Source organism: Pogona vitticeps, chromosome 13 (genome assembly GCF_051106095.1).
Source record: "Pogona vitticeps strain Pit_001003342236 chromosome 13, PviZW2.1, whole genome shotgun sequence".
In the NCBI taxonomy this organism is placed as follows: Eukaryota; Metazoa; Chordata; class Lepidosauria; order Squamata; family Agamidae; genus Pogona; species Pogona vitticeps.
In genome coordinates this window covers 12,288,303-12,311,382 of record NC_135795.1, presented here as the reverse complement: position 1 = coordinate 12,311,382, position 23,080 = coordinate 12,288,303, and the positions used below count along the sequence as shown (strand labels likewise).

Genomic DNA, 23,080 nt, shown 5'->3' with positions numbered 1-23,080 from the left:
ATTGAAAAGCCCTTTTAAAAAGTGCACACACAGGTGGAGACAACGAGTGTCCAGCCCCATGGGGCCGGACAGTCCACTCACAATTCCGCTGATGCCGCGACTGCTACGGAGCCTTCTAGTGGGTCCGGAGATCCCATTTGGCTTCTAGTGGGTCCGGAGATCCCATTTGGCTCACCACTCCTGGCAGGAGGCAGGACGACAAGCCTCTCTGCTAGGTCGAAGAGTGCTCGCCTAACGCAATCTCCGGAGCCACTGGAAGGCACCGCGCAGTCATGGCGGTGGTGCAATCGTGAGTGGACCGTCCAGCCCCATGAGGCCGGACACTCGTTATCTCCACCTGTGATATGAATACCCTCATCTCTAATAATAAATAATAGCATCAAATGATGAAAGGAGAACTGTGTAGCTAGTTCCAGTCATGTTGGTTTGATGGAATTCATGAACCTGGGATGTCTTGGAGATAAAGACATCATTGTAAGGCATTTGTAGATTGTTTATTACCTCCACATATCCTCCAATGCCATTTTCTATGACTTGCCTAATACTGGCCAGCATTGCTTCTTCCACTTGCGACAGCCATTTCTCAACCATGCCCTGAAAAAAGACATTGAAAATGAAGGATCTAAAGGATCTCTAAAACACACAATAACTGAATGAGAACCTTCAAAGCGGGAAATGCTGTTTTGAAATTCAACAGAAACCCTGGAAGACCAACCTTTGCCAATCTAACATTGTTGAAACAGGTTGTACTGCAACTCCTATAATCACTAGCAAGCAGGGGCGATGCATTTGCCATTGGCTTTACACCTTACATTTTATTAATTCCCCTTTGAAGACACATTAAGCTCCAAATGCCATTTCACCCACTGCTTTTCTCTGCGTTCTTTAAAAACAACATTCTGCACATGAGTTCCAAAGGCATTTTGCTGAAAGCGTGTTTCAATAACAAATACATCATCATTACTGTAGTAGTAGCAGGGATAGGATGCAAAGCTTACTCTGGCATGTGCTGGATAGATTTTCTTAATAAAAGGAACAACTTCCTTCTCAGAACTGATCATCCCTACAATCTCCATGTTGTCTGTAAATTCTAGTTTTGCAATTCCCTCAAAGCATTTCTTCAGGTGTGGCTGTACACGGAGAGGATCTTTGGTTTCAGACAAAATCTCCAGCAACTCATCATTAGAAAGGAAGAAGAACCTGTTCGAAACAAGTTCCAAAATACACAGATTAATGTTTAACTCAGAACAGGGGACAAATTGCAGATCATACTCTCAGAAAGATTAACTCATCATGGCACATGAGGAATCTCTAAGAATGATTCCACTGGTTTCCATTATTATTTTCACAAACAAGAGACTACAGGATTGCAAACCCTAAGGAACCAGGAATCCTTTTGAATAGATTTTTTTAAATGTAGACCCAAAGTGTGCAACATGATGCATGCAAGTAAAACTAGATAAATAAAATGACATAAAGACAGAGCTTGGAAATGCTACCTTTACAATTCCTAGATTCCATCACCCACTGGTCATGATAGTGGGAATTTGGGGAACTGGAGTCTAAAAAGTAATGCTTCTAAGCTCTGCATAAGACTTACTGAGAAGTAACGGTAAAGACAGAAGGTGCACATTGAAGTCCTGGATGTTTTGAGCAGCAGAGACTATGCCATAATTTCTGACCTGCCTTGGATTTCCCTGTTCCCTTTCAGCTTAGCTGTAATCTTCACAGTAGCTGGGAAAGAAACAAGTTTTCCCAGGAACAGTAGATTGCTATGAGCGATTCCTGCTGTGTGTAGAGGACAGAGTGACAGACTAGGATTCTGGAGAACAAGGTTGACACCGTGCACAGCCATGAAAACTCACTGGAAGAGTAGAACTGATAAAACCATTTCTTAAATAGCTCACTTCCCTCAAAAGTCCTATTAGGGTCAATATTAAGTCAGTTCTGATTTGATGACACAAAATACACACACACACACCTGTTGTAATGTAATCCAATCCTTCCTCGAGGACCTTGCCCAGAGAGTTGACTTAGGGGAAGAGGTGTTGTCACCTTGGACCCTTCTGTGTGGGGTTCCTCAGGGACTACCCCCAATATTTAATATCTGTATTAAGCTGTTGGGGAGGTCATCAGGAGCCTTAGAGTAAGGTGTCATCAGTATGCTGATGACACACGACTCTCCTGGAGTGTTGTCTGGTTGCAGTACTGGAATGGACCTGGGCTAACAGGCTCAAGCTGAACCTGGACAAAACAGAGATTTTGCTCCTGGGGCAGGGACCTCCAATAGGTATGGGGGGATGGTCCCTAGGCTGAATGGCACTCCCCTCCAGTTTAGGGACAAAGTATGTAATTTGGGTGTTCTTCTGGATCTGGCTCTTTCTTGGGGTACCCAGACTGCAGCTATGTCCAGACCAGCTTTTTACCAGCCTTGGCTAATCCCCCAACTTTGCCCCCACCTAGACGAGGACTCCCTCAGGACTTTGGTGCAGGCACTGGTCCTCTCCTGGATTGACTACTGCAATGTCCTCTACATGGGGCTCCCCTTGGACCTGATCCGGAGACTTCAGTGGGTCCAGAATGTGGTAACTAGACTGTTGGTTGGTGCAAGTAAATTTGACCACATCACTCCTGTTCTGGCTCACCTCTGTGGTGTCCCAGATCAAGTTCAAGATTTTGACACTCACATACAAAGCCTTCCATGGACCAGATGTAAGAAACATGCCTCTGAATATCAGTCACTAGGAAACAAGCATAGGAAAAAGATCCTTACGTTTCCTGTCCTGTTTCTAGTCTTCCTAAGAGCAGCACATTTGCTGCTGTGAAGATAGGCCCTTCATATAATCCAAAAGACTGCTTCATTTTCTAATATAAAGAGGGTGAGATCTTGTAACAGGTATAGAAAGTTTCCTCATACAATGAATTGTGTTCTGTGGGTTTTGTGGCTCTACTGATCAAAATTCCTAGTTAGCATTCATTTGCCAAGTTGCTGATGAACCAACCTTGGAAAAAATAACCTTTTCTTTTCCAGGTAAGTGTTCAGGCCCTTCTGGATATCTTCCAAAAGAATATTTGCTTCCTGAAGTCTGTCCAACATCTTTGGCTGTTCTGTAGCAACTAGTACTCTGGTGTCTTTTACCTATATTTTTTAAATGTGCAAAATGGTGAAAACAATTGGTACTCAATTTTTATTTAGTAAAAACACCCATGTAGAATGCATTATGTTAGACGTCATCATACTTTTATTGATTTCTTAATCTATTAATGTGATTTTATACATCTTTAAATAACTCTTATTTGTGTAGGATTCAGGTAGAACAGTCAATTTTACACACCAACAATAAATTCATTCTGTGAGTGTAGCTTCTTATGTGAATCATTGTAGGGAAGAAGACAGTAATGCAAATCAGATGTCTGGAAAACTACTAGGGATGATTGAAAGACAAACAAAAAGAAGAAAGCAAGGGACAGGGGAGAAAGAAGAAAGGGAAAGAAAAAGGGCATAGTGATGGAGTGGCAGATCAATTGATGCAGAGATGGTATGATGCTGTACTAAATCAGATTTATTTATTTTATTTATTTATTTATTTATTTTATATCCCGCCTATCTAGTCAATAGACCACTCTAGGCGGCTCACAACAGGGGTACAACAATAACTAAAAACAAATTTACAAAGAAGAAAACTTTCAACCATGAAATTATACACTAAGAAAAAGAAAAAAGGAAAATCAGGATTAGCTATTAATTAAACGTAATTAATTAAACGTAATTAATTAAACGTATTAATTAAACGTAAGTACTGACCGCTTGTTCCATGATATCCTTCCAGTAAGTATCCACAATCCCAAACTTTCTACCCTCCTCTGGCATCTGGGCACAAATGTCCTCAGAACTGAAAATGGGTTCCAGATAAAGCCACGTTGCCTGACATTTCAACCAGTTGTCTAAAATTTCTTGCATCAGGACAAGCTTCTCTTCCCACCTCTGTGAAGAGATTATTTTAATTTCAAGTTTTCAGAAGGACCTATTTTCAGTTTCTGATCAGCCGACTGAATAACGGTTTAAAATGGAAGGTCATTTTTCTTTTGTCAATACTGTTGCCTGAGCATAATTTGCAGCGATAAATTAAATGAATTACTTTGCCCCTCAGAAGCACCTTCTTTCTCTGCCTATCTTTTGTACTTGGCTCTGGTTGGTAAACCTTGAGATTCCATTTTAAAAAGCGAAGCACATCTATTAAGCATCAATATGTACCCACTTCTATTTTAGAGAATGGAATGTTGAAATCTTGTGCACACATAACCGAACATTTATCTGAACAAATCAATTTGTAACAGGTAGCTAATGCTTGCACTTCCATCTAGCCAATACTTTATGATAAGATCAGGAACCTTTTTTTATTTTCATACGGTGTTCACAGTTAACCATCCTAGTGAGGCTTCAGGAAATTCTAATAGGATGACATATAGCCCATAATCTATTTAATACATAGTCAAGCTAAGTATATTCTGATTTTAACGGACTGTCTTAACTTTGCCAGTGCTGATGTCCAATTACAATGTGTTAGTTTTAGCATTTCATTTTGGCAGACTGTTATAAAGATTATTATCTATTATAGTCTCCCTAAGAATGTCCACAATTAAGAGATAGGAAAAGAATATTTTAAGTATATAAAATAAAATAAAAATAAAATAATTATGGAAACCCCATTCCATTCCTCTCATTCACTGATTTAAACTGAAGTCACGAAGAGCACTCTTGCTCAGATGTAAGATGTCAGGACTGTGTTCAATGGCAGAACGTATGTTTAGGGTTGTTGCCTTACCTTATTTGTGCTCGCCACCTACTTGTTTCTTCCTTCTTTCCCATCTCCCAAATCATACAGAGTTGGTATCAACTGAAATCCAGTAGTAAGTCACATCTAGAATAGGCCAATTGAATCAGGATTTTTTTTTTTTTTGCAAAAGTCAGCCTCTCTGTATGTTCCATTGATTCACAGGGCCAACTCCAGTTGCAATGTACTACTGGATTTCAGCCTGTAACTCCTAGGATGTTTCCTTGGTGCCATGAAAACTGACTATAATCAATGAGATCAGATTTGTAGATTGTGTTTTATTCATTCTATTCACTCACAAGGTGAGCTCCGCTGGAGGAAAGTAGCAAGGCAATTCTGAAGAGCCAAATATCTTGATTTAAGGCCAAGAAGCAGTCACTAATAAGCTGTCAAAATTCAAGGCAAGACTCAGCTCCATGAAATATTGATAAAAAGTGGTGCTGTGTGCTTTTGGCTGAAGCAGTCTTTAAAAAATACAGTAGCTTTCACACAATCCTTTCATTTGTGTGCTACTGCAGGAACGAGGTCCTGAAGTCATCATCCTGGCACCTAAATTACACTAAGCAGGGATTAAATAATCAAAATACCATCTTGAAAATCTTATGGATTTGGAGAAACCAAAATAACAGGCTTGCACCAACTAGCAGAATCATTAGAAGTCAAAATGTGCTGGCCATAGATGAGAGATTACTATGTAATTGTATTTTTCAGGTAGAGTAGAACTTTTTTATTGCTATGTTATTATTTTTAAATTATCACAATCTGAATTACATGTTATAGAAGAACAAGACATACACATTCCACAATTGAGTGCCGGATGGCTACCAGGGAAGGAAAGTTCTACACACACACATATGCAGCACCTGTCTTAGCCTGCTTAAACCTTCACCAGGGCATTGGAGGTGGTGGGTTTGAGGCCAGTGAGACAATGATGACCAATAGAAGGCACTGAAACCTAACCCCAGAACAGGTTTAGCGTTTCCTTCGAAGTTTGGACTAAATCCAGAAGGGAGCCACTGCTATACTGACATCATCAAGCAGATTAGAGAATAACCAGGAAGAGTGACACAGCGTTTACTGAATACAGTGATGTACGTATAACAGATGCAGATAAACATAAGGCAAATAGAAGCTTAAAACAACATCCTTCTACTCTGGGGGCTCCTGAATTCAATAGATACACTCTGAGACATAATTCCTTAGGCAGCACTACACTCCCAAAGCAAAACTCCATCAGGGGATGCTGAGCTGTGGATGTTCTATACTTCTGTAACACTTCTGTAAATTGCCAGAAAAGAGGGTTTGGGGTGAGAATAAGCAAAACGAAAATCATTGTCTCTCCCACAGCAGTTTTATAGCTGGTGGGGAAGTGCAATTAGTTTCTCTAGAATAAATGTGGTGGCATGAAATGTTCAGACCTTGTCTCTGTTCAGCTCCACCTGCTGCTTCCAACTACAGAACGTATAGGAATATACAGTACTGCTATCTTTAACATGGTAGTGTGAACATTTCACACACCAGTCTCATTGACATATTATTCTTTGTGCTTATTCATTACACCTTGCTAGAAAGATACACTGGGTGTCCACTGTATATAATTAAATATTAACCCTTCCTTTCCCAACAGGCATTTAATCTATAATTCTTTAATATTTATACTATGTTTTTAATTTCGTTATCAGTTTTATGCCTGGCTCTGCTGAATGGCCCCCTGCTTTGAAGGATGAGATCTCAAATAGCTTATTAATCAAGAATGAAAAAGCTCCTGACATACATAACATTCCCCCTGAATTGTTGAAAAATAACGTTGATTGGTGGACCCTACCCCTTGCTACACTATTCACCTATATAGACAGTACAGGATATATCCCTGAAGCTTGGATGCAAGTGATAATAGTCCTATTCTTCAAGAAAGGAAGGAGGGATAAACTATAGGTAAGCTATACGCTGGCCACCTTTTGAGGAAACGTAAAACTTAGCCAGACCAAGGAAATATACTGTTAGGAAAGAAGGCAGGATTCAGGGAAGGAAGATCAACCCAGCGGCACAGCCTGGTTATGCAACACTTAATTGATAAATATATGACCGGGAATACAATATCCCTATATGCAGCCTTCATTGATTTAAAGTCTGTCTTCAACTCCATGCCAAGAGAAAAATTGTGGGGAAAAACTGGAGGACTCATCCACTGACCAAAGGCTTCTCCACCTAATATAAGCCTTATATTCTGAAACCTCTATAAGAATATAATATTACTAACTTCATCTAAAGGGGTGAAACAGGAATGTGTCCTGGCACCCATGCTATTCATTTTCTACATTAAAACAACATTGAAGCATTTCCCCCGACATAGAAAGATCCCCATACTACTGTATGCTGACAATATAGTCCTACTCTCAAGAACTCTGGTAGGACTCAGAAGACCCCCTACAGGCATTTAGGCCTTCAGGAAGAGATCTAAAGCCACAGTCAGGAGCATTAATGGGCACTGACTAGAGGAGGTAGCGACCTACAAATACCTAAGGATAATGTTACAACCAAATGGGGCAAGAAAACCCCATCACAAATATGTAGCTGAGATAGGACAAAAATCTGCACAAGCCAACTGGGGAGGACAATATACTCCTACAGCCTTCAAGCTATTTCAGGCTAAAGTCCTCTCACAAGTTTTATATGGGGCCTCCAGCTCCTAGTTTTGCCCCACTAGAAAGAACTCATAAGATCAGTCTTCCAAATACCCAGATGTGTTTCTAACACCAGTTTATGCTTAAAATCTGACCTACTCAAAGTCGAAGCCAGAGTAAGTCTTTCCTCCATCAATTTCTTACTTAAATTAAATTACCACCCACAAGAATTAACATCTTTAATTCTCCCAAACCACTTCTCTCTTGGGCTAAAAGCAGTACCATAGAAGTTAACATCTATAGGCTTCTCCCCTCAGTCTCTCCCTACAATGGGATTAGACAAGGCAACTGCACTTGTCAAGCAGAAGGTGTTTGCCACAGAGAGACAAGGCAATATTAGCACAGCCTCCAACTTTCTCGCAGCAGAAAATTTCAGCTATATTGTAGCTCCAGCTACTTATCTTGGAGTTGCCAACCCACTGCAGGGCTTTCTCACTAGCTAGATGGCATGCCTTTCCCTCAGAGGTTACCAACGGGAGGAATGTTGGAAATTGTGACCTGCGTCGCTGCATTAATAGATTGATATATTTCGCCATCTGCTTGGCATAGATTTTGTTCTCACCTAGCAGGAGAGTTTACAGAATTACGTCCTTGGATCGACCAGGTAAACTAGCAAGAATGTACTCTAAATCAGATGCATGGATATCACTGTATACTGTACAATAAAGAAGCATATGTGTCAGGGACTTGGGGGCCCCAGAATTACAAGGGCAGGGCCATGTTTCCATTGGTTGGGAGTTCAATCTACCATATAGATTTACTAGTTTTTGGGATATCCTGAAACAGAGATCTCGTATAAACTACTTCTGGCCTTAATCCCCAGATTTCATTTACCTGTGCGAAATTTCTTGCAGCTGCATTCAAGATTAGTAAAGACTTAATAGATAACAATTTTAAGACACACCTTTTCTTTAACCCCTTTTCTCTCTGTTTCAGCGCTGTGACTGCCTTACAAATGCAACCTGTATTATGTTTAATATTTTTTGCTGGTCACGGACCCTAATAATAATAAACTAAACTTATGGCTGGCTTTTAACATTTTCAAACCACCTATAACCACTTTCAAACCACCCGAATAACATTTGCCAGTTGGGCAGTATACATACATACATACATACATACATACATACATACATACATACATACATACATACAGACAGACAGACAGACAGACAGACAGACAGACAGACAGACATAGCATCTCAGCTAGATAAAAATGCTCCCTATCAATTAATTTAGCCATTTCACAGATGAAACACTGTAAATTTTATATATATATAAACACTTCCAAGGGGAAAAGGCACGGATTCACACACTGACAAGACGTCCTGTTTCTCCTTACCCGGCATTCTGTTTCTATTGGTTTGATGAAAGGCGAGCCACACATTGTCTGGGTCTTCACAATGTGATCATCAAGCAAGAGCTGGATGTCATCAATGGCTGACAGAATGCTGGTATCCTGCAAGGAAACCACACTTTCTTTGAAGTAATGGTTCAAAGCTTCAGGTCTTGGCTGTTTAAACAGTACCATCCTTCTATGCTCAGTTGTCTTCAGATATTTATCTGCAAACATTTAGGCCCACTTGAATGATCATAGCTGCAGGCTAAGGAATCATGGGATTTGCACTTTGGTGAAGTACTGAGAATTATCTCCTGAAGTATAATGGGACAGCTGAATAGCTTCATGAGTGGAGCCAGAGGCTGGGAATTCAATTTCCCACTGTCACTACTGTGAGAAGAGCTAAGCTGTGTGGCCTTAGGCAAGCGGCACAGTCCCAGAATAACCTCAGAAGACAGGAATAGCAAACCATCTCTGAGTACTCCCAAAACCTGGAAAGGGTCACCATAAGTCACACTTGACTTGGCACATAATTGTTATTAGTAGTTGTATAAGTGAGTGTACTATAGGTCCCTAGCAGAGAGTTCTGAATACCTCACCAAAGTACAAGTCCCTGTAAAATGGAGCCACAATAGTTAAAGCAGTATAAAATGATATAACGATACAGTGCAGTCTTGCTCTCTCATCATAATCAAATACAAATCAAACTCTCAATTCTCTGAGTATGGATCCATATACAGAAGGACCCTTATATCCACTGGGGATTGGTTCCAAGCCCCCCGTGGATACTGAAAACAGTGGATAATAGCAAATGCTGTATAAACGGCATCGTAAAAGGAGCAAAAAAAGAGAGAAAAATATTTTCACATGCATTACCAGAACTGGCCTCTAGAGGGTGACAGAAACCATGTCATATATTCTTCACTAAAAAAGTATTCATAGCAAGGTCCCTGGTTCCCTCTTGTGGCTGTTTCTGGTAATACATGTAAGAAAAACATAGATTTTTTTCTTTTAATATTTTAAATATGTTCAGATCGTGAATAAGTGAAACAATGGATACTGATCCCATGGATATGGGGGTCCTACTGTATAATAAAAATGGACCATTCGTAAGTAAGACAGAGATGTCAGTGAGCTTCTTTGCAGTCTTGGTTGTTCATGACTTTGTGCAGGAGAGGAAGCTGAGCACATTCCATATGCGTTGTCTCCGATGCATTTTTGGTATCACTTGGCAGGACAAAGTTCCAAATAGAGTAGTCCTAGAGCTTGAATTTTTAGCATATGTACATTACGTTGTTTGGGGCATGTCATGAGAATGGCTGATGGTCAGATTTCAAAAGATCTCCTATATGGAGAATTAATGCATGGAAAGTGCCCCGGAGGGAGACCCCAGCTGCGATACAATGATATCTGCAAGTGGGATCTGAAGACCTTAGGAATGGACCTCAACAGATGGGAAACCTTGACATCTGAGCGTTTAGCCTGGAGGCAGGTGGTGCATCATGGCCTCTCCCAATTTGAAGAGGCACTTGTTCTGCAGGCCAAGGCAAAGAGGCAGTCCTGAAACCAGCAAAATCAAGGAGCTGGACAGGGGACAGATTGTATTTGTCCTCAGTGTGGAAGAGATTGTCACTCTCAAATTGGCCACACTAGACGCTGTTCCAAGTCTTCCATACAGAGAACGTTACCATAGTCTCTCAAGACTGAAGGATGCCTAATCTAATCTTGGAAGTCTAAGGATTGAGTAGGTATGAAAGAGAAAGACAAACTATCACAAAAGTGGCTCCCCAGCGTGTAGGGCCCAAATCAATTCATTCATATTCACTGAAGGGTGACTTTGCCATTAGGAAGAACATGAGTGACAAAGCCATTTCACTGTGGCTCAAGAGACGGTGACAGCTTATCCTTTAACAGGGTTTTTTTATAAAAGAAAACAGACTGGGATACTATAGCAGCTGATTTCCCGCGGGAGGGATTAATCTTGATGATCTTTGATGTCTATTTCAAATGCATGATTCTATGATCCTATAGTCAGCCTCTTATTTGGAATCAGTGGTTAACCTACTGGGAGACTTGGCAGGTGGGCAGGCAGACAGACAATTAGTGTGTATCTTGCTCTTTAGAAGTCAATGTGAAATCAAGAAACCTGTTGATTTCAGCAAAAAACATAATTGGGGGAAAAGAAGAATGATGGTCCCAAACACAGTTATCTGAAGAGGAGTGATGTACTCACTGTGTCCCTATATTTTACAAAACTGAAACAGATATTGGTCCATTCCGATTTCATTTTCTCCATGTTTTTCTCTAAGGAATATTCCTTGCTAGCTGCTGCTCCTATAGGCTCTAGTCTAGAAATCAGAAATGGAAATCAGAAAATAATGAAGTACAAAGCAATATATGTTCAGGCAATAGGGAGATTAAGGTAATGGTGCAAGTTTTAATTAATTTATTTAGCAAATCAATCCTTTAAAAGATTTTCAAAACACACTACTGATCAGGAAATTGAGGTGGGTGGGTTTGAAAGTAATTATAGTTACAACCATTGCCCTGCCCACAAAAGTAATTTATCACTATGGTAGTTACATATTTTTAAAAGTTGGTTGTTGGGTTAAACAATACACTAATAAGAATGTGTATTCTCTTCAAATAAACGGTTTTGCTTCTGAAAAAGGGATTTTCACAAAGATGCATGCAAATGAAACCCATGTTTACATATCGGTGAACATTCATCATATAAAATGTTTCTGTTTGTTGTAAGTTACTGAAATATTAACCTTTTTGGTTACTTACGAGGGGAAAACATTTAAATGTTACAAGCCACTGGGCTGCGACAAAACAATACACTCTCCTTTCATCCATCTTGTTGCTGCCTCACCATTAAAAAAAGAATGTGGAGCATGGCCTCATGAGACAACACTGACTTTGTAGACAATCGTCACTCACTATCTGATGAGGCCACATCTTCATTACTATAGAAATAACTTTAAAAATACAGTTATACCATAAAAGGAGTGAGGTTACCTCTTGTTCAGTTGTAACCATCATATGATATTATCTTTGCAACTAGAAAAATATATTAATCACAAGCAATGAGTTACTTATAACTAGAAACTGATTTGAAATATGGTGCTGGAGGAAAGCCTTGAGGATACCCCGGACTGCCAGCAAGATGAACAAGGGGGTCCTAGAGCAAATCAAGCATGAATTATCTCTGGAGGCAAATATGACAAAACTGAGGCCATAGCACTCTGAGCACATCCTAAGGAGGAAAAAGGCAATTATGCTGCAAAAAGCCAAAGGCAGCAGGAAAAAATAAAGGCCAAATATAAGATAGGTCAACTCCAAACAGAAAACCATAGGCTTGAGTTTACAACAGAGTTGTTGAGGACATGAGATCTTTCATTCATAGGGTTACGATAAGTCAGAGGTGATTTATCAACAACAATTATTTCCATGCTCTGGCCTGCATGTGGCCCCATCCAAAACTTTGGCATCACTAACCTAACAGTTATTTGTCACTGGTGCAAAACCTGAAAGAGTACCAGTGGCTAGCAAGGAGAGACACTCAGGCTTACAAAAGTTCATCATCTGTATCCAGAACTTTAGCTGGAAACATAGAAGCTGACAATGGCAGCTGCGATCCAGATTCCAAACCCATTCCACCCCCCATCTCCGCCTATGATGTAGATAAAGGTAAAGGTAAAGGTTCCCCTTGACAATTTTTGTCCAGTCGTGTTCGACTCTAGGGGGCGGTACTCATCCCCGTTTCCAAGCCATAGAGCCAGCGTTTTGTCCGAAGACAATCTTCCGTGGTCACATGGCCAGTGCGACTAAGACACGGAACGCTGTTACCTTCCCACCGAGGTGGTCCCTATTAATCTACTCGCATTTGCATGCTTTCGAACCGCTAGGTTGGCAGGAGCTGGGACAAGCTACGGGCACTCACTCCGTCATGTGGATTCGATCTTACGACTGCTTGGTCTTCTGACCCTGCAGCACACAAAGGCTTCTGCAGTTTAGCCCACAGCGCCACCACGTCCCACCTGATGTAGATAAAACCCAGGACTTATTCCAAGCCTGTTGCTCATAAAGTTGGTTCATCACAAGGATACTTAAAAAAACACAGATGTAAACCAGAGCCCACCAAAGTTACAGAAGCCATAATGGCTGGCATATTCTAAGAAATGCCATCCCAAAAACAATATTCCCAAGCACTACTGTGTTCAATTAATGGACTTCATACATTCTCCCCCTCACCAATAATTCTCCACAAATGCAGCTTGTAAAGAGTTTCCCAATTTTTCTTATAGGAAAGCAGCTATTACATATTTGTTCATTTTCTTAAAGTATACAGTAAATACTCCCTACACAAAAGCTTTGGGGTTTTTTCTTACTTGTCAATATATTTTGAAAGCCCATATTCTAATATATTCATGAGCGAAGTAGTTTCATCAGGTCTTATCTCATATCCAACTATATCACTGATCTGTAAATAAAAAGGTGCAGGAATAAAAAATGCCATCATGATAAGCAACAAGAAGAGGTTTCTCTGAGAACGCTAATACTAATTTTCCTTTACAAGCAACCAGAAAAGAGGTTTCTATGAGAACTGGTTTTCCTTACAAGCTTGTAGATTTGATCATTGACAGAATTATATGAAACAGAATGAAAAACGTGATAGTGCTTAGAAAGGAGAAGTTCACTTATCTTGCATTTCTTACATTAGAGAAACTTTAAGGGAGACATGGTTACATTTTATGCCATATATACAGCCCTGTTCATATATTCAGATACTATGATTTTTTTAAAATGAGGTCAAGGTTAAGTGGTCCAACTCAAGATATCTCACTGCCTGAGTTAAAGGATTTAACAAAGTCACCTTCATTCCACACAAAGAAGCCAATTGGCTTGACCAAGTTGAAAACAATGGGAATGGGACAGTATCATCCACCAGTCCTAGGAGCAGTAATCTACCCAGTGTGTGCACACAGCACATTCTGTGGTATATGGGGTACTAGGAGGAGCAGCTTAAGTGAGGCTATATCATATTACTGTGCATAAATGTCATTTTGTCTGGTTTCAGAAGCTAAACAGGGTTGGGCCAGGTTGCTACTTGCATGGGAGATCACCAGCTAATACCAGGGATCTCTGGATTACTGCTAAGTAAAACTCTGGCTTGAAACCCCAGAATCCCAGGGAGCTGCTGCCAGCCAGGGCTGATAATACTTGGCCAGGTACACTGAACATGGATTCAATAAAAAAGCACTTTCCCATGTTCCTATGCTGCCCTCCACCATCCACTACCTAAACCAGTCACCTTACTTTGTCTAATTACATTGCCAGCTCTGGATTGCACAACTCCACCATCTGCAGAACTTCCTTCTTTCTGGAGGAGGAAGCTTATCGGCTTGCATAAGGATTTGTGGATATCGATTTGCTCTATAAGAAATGAGGCAACCTGTATATCTCAAGACCCTGCTTGAGTTTCTAAATGTTTCTGGATTTCTAGATATTTCTCCTAACATTTCTAGGTCTATCTGGATTTCAGCTGTCAGTATGGCCAATGGACATCTGCAAGCGGGATCTGAATGCCTTAGGAATGGATCTCAACAGATGGGAAACCCTGACATCTGAGCGTTCAACCTGGAGGCAGGCAGTGCATCACAACCTCTCCCAATTTGAAGGGACCCTTGTCCAGCAGGCTGAGGCAAAGAGGCAGTTACGGAAGCAGCAAAATCAGGGAGCTGGACAGAGGACAGATTGGATTTGTCTTCAGTGTGGAAGGGATGGTCACTCTCAAATTGGCCTTCTCAGCCACACTAGAAGCTGTTCCAAGTCCTCCATACAGAGCAAGTTACCATAGTCTTTCAAGACTGAAGGATGCCTAATGAATGAATGAATGATGGCCAATGGTAAGAGATAATCGGTAGTCTAATGTAGTTCAATGGTTGGGAACACTGCAACATACAGCACATGCAGAAGTTTATCAGAAATTCAGTGAGCCATGTGTTAATAAATGCTAAGAGCCTTTGTAAATCAGGTAAAGGGGGAAAGAGCTACAACCTGGTGAGAACAGGGTAATATTTAGTGCAACCTATAAGTTGTGTGCATAACTCTTTCTTTAAAAAGAGGAAAGAAATTCACTTAAAATATCCTTATTCATCAGACATCTGACATTATACAGCACCTGCTCCCAGTGTCGGTCTTTCATTCCACGATTGCATGCAATAGAGAGGACAGGAAGGTGCTGCTTAAACTTGTCAATTTTAAATTTCACATTCTCCGCTAAACGCTTTGGCCCAGGAAGATCCACAAAAGTCTTAGTTAGTTTGTACATAGTCCTCCACATGTTTGCGACTTCTTCACTGATTTCTTCAGCATTCATTTGTAGAAGAGGTCCTGAGTACAGAATTGGAAAAGATAAAGAACCTTTATAAAAAATTTCAACCTTTTTAAAAGGTTTCTGAAAAATGTGCCCTGTAAAAATCAAATGTGATATTAAATTAGGTACATAAGGACTAGCCATGGAAGAACACTGAAGACTCCGAAAGGCTTTGTCTCTAGAATTGTCTCCACCATAAGGAAAAATGTTGCATTTCAACATGGAAAAGATCATTTCAGCATGGAGACAATTTCTGAAAATTGCCTTTGAGAATGAAGTCAGTATCCTTTCATAAATGACATTTTCCAAAATGCATTGGGATTTACAAACCTACTTACTTGTTTGCCTGTTACCTTTATATCTGCCTTACCTCCAGAGAACTCAGGTTGGCCAATATGTTTTTCTTTCTCTCACTTTATCCTCGTAACTACCCTGTGAAGATCAGGCTGAGAGATGGTGACTGGCTCAAGGTCATTTTGTGGGGTTTATGGAACCTGGATCTTTCAAGTCCCTGTCCAACATTCTGCCGCACCACATGGGTCCTGCTCGTCATACATAGCAGACGCTTTCTTGGAGTATGGCAGGCAGGGCGGCATGTCTCAGCAGAAAAAAAAAATCAAGGGTAAAAGAAGAGCTGGATGCCCCAGCAGGCAGGCGTTCCCTAGAGACACAGGAAGCAGAGTCAGGGTCTGGCCTTTCCATCCCACCCAGATGACGAGGGAGCCTCCAACGAGGAATAACCCTCAAGTTGCAGAGAACTGTAGCATCTCAGAGTACAGGACAGCCAGACATATTTGAGAGAGACGTGTTCTGACACAGGATGTCTCAGCTCCAGAGTTAGCTACAGTGAGATAAATAGAGTGTTCAAATCCCAGCCCAGTTGATGAGAACAACTTTCCAACTTGACTTCTCTTGTTTCCTGCTCCTGACTCTCTTCACCCCTTGTGTCCTTACTTGAAAGCTCTCCTGACGACCTGAACCAGGCAACCTAATGACTTCTCTTCTAGGTGCCCTCTGTTTGGATTGTTCAATTGGTATGGCTTTGATTTATAGAAGGACTCAAGCTTGAACTTTGACTATTGCTTCATCTGTTCCCAGAACTCTCGGTAACATCTTTCTCATGTATTGCCCTGGCCTCGGTTTGGACTATGCTTCATCACAGACACTGCTCCAACTATTGACTATATCTCTCAGCTTGCCGGGCACTCTGCATGGAGGACACAGATGTTTCTGCTTCCTAACAAGACGATCCACATTATATTTTTACCTCTATGTTCAGGAATATTAAAAAGAAAGCAAAACTTCTTTTTAAGCAATTTATCAAGTGCCGTGAATAAATTCTCACCGTTCATCCATTCCTCGGATTTGACGTGGAAATTATAAGCTGTTACCCAAAGCTGCTCAAAGGGTTGTTTGTGTGTGATGATGGTCTGAAGTAGAGGGAACTGGCTTTTTTCCCGTTCAAGTAGTTCCTCTTCCTTGTTAATCGCCTATAAGACACACATTGCTTCTGTTGTCAAGTATGACTGGTACAACTTTAGCAAGAAGATGAAATTAGGAGGAGGGGAAGGGAGGTGCTCTTCAACATTACACATTCTGTTCACAGTTAACATCTCTACCCAGAGATAGCTAAGCATGAGCTTCACTGGATAATGAGGGACAGGCAGGTATATTAGCCTGTTGAAGCTAAAAAAGACAGATTCATGGCCCCTACAGACTATCAAATTTTATTCGGCATAATGTTTAAGAGACTGCAGCCCATTTTTTTCAGATGCATGATGAATCAGTTGCATGAGATTAAGTGGGCTCTCATCTACAAATGCTTACATCATGTAAAAATCTGCTAGTCTCTGAGGAACAACAAGACTCTTTATTGCCGTTGCTACTGCATGGCCTAGATTCTATGAATCGGTCTTTATCTGTTTAAGGTCAAATATCATTGCCAAACTGAAAAAGGAAAGAAGAACCAAAGCATCAGTGGGTGGGCCATTTTAACTGAAGACAAACATAATTATTCATAATTCTCTTCAGTTTTAAAAACAACCATTACTAATCATGAAACCTGATAGGCAATATGTTTTTTACGATCAACCAAAAGCATACGTATTTTCTCTAATATCTTCAGACAAGAAACAAAATTGCAGGAAAATGTATCTCTGGTGTCCTAAATAAAGAGCAAATAGAAAACAATGACAATGTACTCCACTTCTCCCATGGAGATGATGATCTCAAGGTTTTAGACAATGTTTTTTTTCCAAATGAACAATGACTATGGGTTAATTACTGGTCAGAATCCTATTGGTTTTGCACCGTACAAATCAGAAATCAGAAATGGTGTGTGCAATTGTGTTGCCTGGCAATCACATGCTTGGACATGCCATGTGCACATCCAGCTGCATACCTGGGCTTGCTCAGGGAAAAACATATGGTAGGAAAATAACAGAAATTGCTTGCACAATCCCCTTATGTACATGGTATTTTGCAATAGGATTTTGACCATTATGCCTAAATGCCACTTCTCTTTCATTAGGTACATATTCTCCCACTTCACCCTCAGAACAACCTTATGGAGACAGACCATGCTGAGAGTGACTGGCTCAAGATCATCCTGTGACTTTTATGGCCCTGTGGGATCTCCCAAGTCCCAATCAAACATCAAAATTAGTCTGACAACACATATGCTCATGCTATACCACAGTAGCTTATAATATATCACCATGCTACTGGAGTGGCAACTTCTTGTTTTATGAAAAAGATAGACAACGGCCTCCCCATCTACTTTCTCTACTCCATGCATTGGTTTATATGTCTTTACCATTGTCATCAAAGCTACCAACATGAATTTGACCCAATTCCAGGAGGCAGTGGTGTTACATACAGCACTGATGTTACCTGTCTGTCATGGGTTTGGAGGGAAAGTTCCATCCTATGGGGAGTGGAAGGCGGGACATCAGGAGGAGGGGCTGTACTGTATAAATATGTGATGCCTGTGTGGTGAGAGAGAGATGCTGGGAGACACTGGGATGTGACGAAGCAGCAGCTGGGAAGAAGAAGCTGTTGTGGGAGTCTGTGTGTCAGACAGGGTACTTCTGTGTGTCAGAGTACCAACCTGATAGGTTCAGGTGTCTGTTGGTTAGCCAGAACTGATAGGTTCAGGGTCTGTGCTTCAAGTTAAGGGTTCTGTGTGAACCAAACTGTGTGTATGTATGAATGAGAATAAGCCACGTTACCTTATCTTATTCACCTGATTGTTTTATTTTTCCCTGTGTGTATTTAAATAAACCTTATTCTTTATTTGTTTAAAAATCCATCCCTAGTCTGTGTGACTTCTTATAGGGAATGGTTGGTGGCAGCTTAGTGTAACGTGTGGCAGATCCCAGTAGGTCTGGGTTTGTCACATTGATTGGTGTCCAGCGTGTGGGATACGACTGGTCCAGTTGTCCAGTGGTCCAGCAAAGCCTTGGCAAGTGTGCCTAGAGCAAGGGGGGTCTAGTCAGGGACAGTCTGAGGCGCGTAGGTAATCTTCTAGGTGTACCTCACGGGGAGGTGCGCTAGTAGAAGAACGTGCCAACTGGGGAGACTTAGATTAAGGTGCTCTGAGGCAGCCTAGTTTTGGCGGGAAAAAGCTGAGGCAAAACTGCGTAGTAACAGTGATCTAGCTTGCCAGCTGAGAGGCCCAGCAGAGGGGGGTAGGCTCTGACTCGATACTGTTGCAAGTTAGTGCTGAAGAACAGCAGCAATCTCTAGGGAGAGCTGGTTCTGAGGCAAGAAGGAAAAAAGTGGTCGTTTTATTTTGAGGCTTGACTTTTAAAGCAGCTTGTTCTGAGGGGGGATTATGCCCTTGACTCGAAGCCAGATAGCAGACATGAGTGAAGTGAAAGACCCCCAGATTGACCAAGGTTCTGAGGATGAATTTGGCTCAGTGCAGGGTGACAGCACAGGAGAGCAGGACCCAGAACTCAGAAAAATACTCCTAGCCCAACAGCATGAACTGAGGGTGAGGGAAATGGAGGAAAGATTAGAGAGAGAAAGAAGGGAGGAAAGGGAAAGGCAATTTGAAATGGAGCAAAGGGAAAGGGAGAAACAAAGGCAATTTGAAATAGAGAGATTGGAAAGAGAAGAAAGATTGGAGAGAGAGAAAATGGCGTTTGAATTAAGAAAACTGGAACTGATGAACCAGAACAATAATAACAATAGGGATTCTGAGGGAGGCCAATTGTCTAAGGCTGACCTGAAGAAATTCCCTGTGTACCACAAGGGAGATTGTCCCGAGGTGTTCTTTTCCTTAGTGGAAAGAGCGTTTGTGGACTTCTCAGTGAGGGAAACTGAGAAGATGACCATCATGCGATCTTTAATCAGTGGTAGCCTGGCTGAGGTCTATGCCGAGATGCCTGAGGAACTGATGAAAGATTTTGCAGAGTTTAAAAAACTGGTGTTTGCCAGACATGGGATAAATGCGGAGCAGCTGAGACAAAGATTCAGGTCCCTCACCAAAAAGCCAGAACAGACTTTTACCCAAGTGGGGGCCCAATTGGTGAGGCTGCTTGAGAAATGGCTATCGCAGGAGGGGACAGAGACCTATGAGCAGCTTAAAGATTTGATAGCGCTGGAACAGTTCTATTCAGTCCTGCATGGGGAATTGAAATTCCAGGTGAGGGAAAGGAAACCGAAGTCTGTGGCAGCAGCCGCAGAGATCGCAGATTTTATTTCCCAAATTAGAAAGCCCTTGGGTGAGGGGAAATCTGTAGGTAAACCCAAAGAAACCTACAGCAAGTACTCTCAGGGACCAGGGAAAAGCCAGCAAGGGGGAGGGGCCCATGGTGAAGGGAAGCCCTCAGACATGAAACTAAGACCTCAGATTTTGGAGGGAAAACCAAAACAAGATGAGAGAGAATCAAAATACACCAGAAAATGTTATTTCTGTCAGGGAAAGGGTCATCTAATCTCAGAGTGTGAGAAATTAAAGCAGCTAAAAGGAATGGTGCCTCAGGATTCTAGTGGGACCAAGCCAAAAGCTGTGTTCTGTGTCCAGAAAGAGCAAGGCTCAGTGTCACTAAGGGAGCCAGTTGCTATGGCTACTCAGTCTGGAACAGCTACCTCTGCTGATCAGGCTGAGGAAAATGGTCCTCTTGTGGAGGTAAAACGCTGCTTGCTGGTGAAAACAGATTCTCAGTTGTTTGGGACAGCAGATTTGGACAGGAGCAAAAGGCAGACGCCACTCTCCAAAAGTGTTTTGAACAGATGACTGACGTCCAGCTAACACCTGAAACCCCAGTGAGATTTCTGGAGGAAAAGGGGGTTTTATATAGAGAAACCCTGAGGAATATCTCAAAAGGGGGAGATGAGATCAGAAGTCAGCTAGTGGTGCCTGAAAAGTATCGCCCCATGATCTTACAAAGGGGTCACTCTGACATGTCTGCTGCACACTTAGGGGTGAAAGGGCCCCTTGATTTGATCAAGCAAGATTGGGAGCAGATCACCCAGGATGACCCACAAGACGTTGTGACATACATAGACACCTTGATGAATGACCTAAGGAGAAATCTAGAGCTGGCAGCAGAAAACCTGCAAGCTCAGAAGGTCAGACAGAAAACATGGTATGACCACAAAGCTAGAGAGAGGCACTTTGACCCAGGGGAGGAAGTGCTGTGGCTTAGGCCCTGCAGAGAGAATAAACTGCAGCTCAAATGGGCAGGACCATATAGGGTCATTTCCAAGATGTCAGACCTGAACTACCTTATAGAGCAGGAGGAGAACCAAGCAAGGAGGGTGGTTCATGTGAATGCCCTAAAACCCTACTACCGAGGGGAACAGAGGGTTTTATTCGCGATAAAAGCAGCTGAGAGTGAGGAAGCTGAATTACCCTTCTGGGAGGGTAGAGGGGAAGTAAAATACAACCCAGAGGAGGTAAAGATCAGTCCTGCACTCACCCAAGACCAGCAGCAAGAACTAAAAATGCTGCTTAGTAAATATCAACAGGTGTTTTCCAACAAGCCGGGGATAGTGAAGGGAGTGATGCATCGGATCCACACAGGGGATGCACCCCCGCAGGCAGTATCCCCATACCGAGTAACGGGACCCTATAGGGACAAGGTGCGGAAGGAGCTGGACGAGATGCTGAGGGAGAACATAATCGTCCCCTCTTCTAGTCCTTGGTCCTCTCCGATAGGCCTTGTGGACAAGCCTGATGGGAGCATTAGGTTTTGTGTTGATTACAGGAAATTAAACCATGTAACCACTCCTGATGCCTACCCAATGCCCAGGCTAGACAACCTGATTGAAACCATAGGGGGTTGTCGGTTCATCTCATCATTGGACCTGGTAAAGGGATATTGGCAATTAAGAATTGATCCCAGGGATCAAGAAAAGACTGCCTTTTGCAGCCCTTTTGGTCTCTATGAGTTTCGAGTCCTGAGCTTTGGTCTCAGAAATGCACCAGCCACATTCCAAAGGCTGATGGACCAGACCTTGGCAGGGCTCAGTGACTTTACAGTGGCCTACATTGACGACATAGGGATCTTCAGTAATACCTGGGAAGATCACCTGATACACCTGGAGTTAGTGCTGCAGAGGTTAAGTGCAGCAGGGCTAACAGTAAAGGCCAGCAAGTGTCAGCTGGGTAGCCCAGAAATAAAATACTTGGGTCACATGGTAGGGGGAGGAATGATAAAACCCCTGGAGGCCAAAATAGAAGCTGTTCGTGATTGGCCTAGACCCAACACCAAGAAAAAAGTCAAATCATTTCTTGGGTTGGTGGGCTACTACAGAAAGTTCATCCCGAGGTTTAGCGAGATTGCGGCTCCGCTGACCGATCTGACGAGGAAGACGGCTGATGACCGCATCCCGTGGACCAGCGACTGTGAGGCGGCGTTCCAGAGGTTGAAGGAGGCGTTAATCAACTATCCTGTGCTGCGGGCTCCAGACTTCGACCGGGAGTTCATCGTCTACACCGATGCGTCTAACAGCGGGGTAGGAGCAGTTCTGTGCCAGGAGGATGAGAATGGTGACCAGCATCCAGTGTCCTACCTGAGTAGGAAACTTCAAAAAGGTGAGAGACATTTGGCAACCGTGGAGAAGGAGTGTTTGGCCATAGTCTACGCGATCCAGAAGGCCAAGCCTTACATCTGGGGAAGACATTTTATTCTGTGCACTGACCATTCACCACTGCAATGGTTAAAGACAATGAAAACCCACAATAGCAAACTTATGAGGTGGGCTTTAAACCTACAGGACTATGACTTTGAAGTGAAGGTGGTCAGAGGGTCAGTGAACTGTGTTGCTGACGCCTTATCAAGAAGACCTGAAGAATGAAGACGGCGAAAGAACATGGACTATGTGTATATAATGATGACAAAAAGTAAAATGTACCTGGTTTTGAATTTGGTTTGTATGAATAAAGGTAAATTGATGTAATGTATATGGTAAATGTTTAAATGCCTATTTGCTATGGTTAACTTAGAATGTAAGTATAAGTGAGTATTATATGGTATTGAATGTATAACTGTTGTTGTATGTTTTATTCAGGTTGTTTTTTGGTGAAAAGCACGTTAGCTTTCCCCCTACAAAACAACTTATAAAGAGGGGAGGTGTTACATACAGCACTGATGTTACCTGTCTGTCATGGGTTTGGAGGGAAAGTTCCATCCTATGGGGAGTGGAAGGCGGGACATCAGGAGGAGGGGCTGTACTGTATAAATATGTGATGCCTGTGTGGTGAGAGAGAGATGCTGGGAGACACTGGGATGTGACGAAGCAGCAGCTGGGAAGAAGAAGCTGTTGTGGGAGTCTGTGTGTCAGACAGGGTACTTCTGTGTGTCAGAGTACCAACCTGATAGGTTCA

The 23,080-nt window shown here is 42.0% G+C and overlaps 1 protein-coding gene across 1 annotated transcript in view; it reads right to left on the bottom strand.

Moving 5' to 3' along the window:
- The window catches only part of DNAH3 (dynein axonemal heavy chain 3), a 129,760-nt gene that overhangs the window by 64,149 nt on the left and 42,531 nt on the right, over positions 1–23,080 (bottom strand). The window contains exons 18-26 of the mRNA XM_072982559.2: positions 16,586–16,730; positions 15,046–15,257; positions 13,253–13,344; positions 11,092–11,206; positions 8,862–8,978; positions 3,806–3,985; positions 3,003–3,139; positions 999–1,200; positions 502–594 (exon numbers count right to left, since the gene is read on the bottom strand). Coding sequence (XP_072838660.2) covers positions 502–594; positions 999–1,200; positions 3,003–3,139; positions 3,806–3,985; positions 8,862–8,978; positions 11,092–11,206; positions 13,253–13,344; positions 15,046–15,257; positions 16,586–16,730 — 1,293 coding nt within the window. The remainder of the gene's footprint in view (positions 1–501; positions 595–998; positions 1,201–3,002; positions 3,140–3,805; positions 3,986–8,861; positions 8,979–11,091; positions 11,207–13,252; positions 13,345–15,045; positions 15,258–16,585; positions 16,731–23,080) is intronic.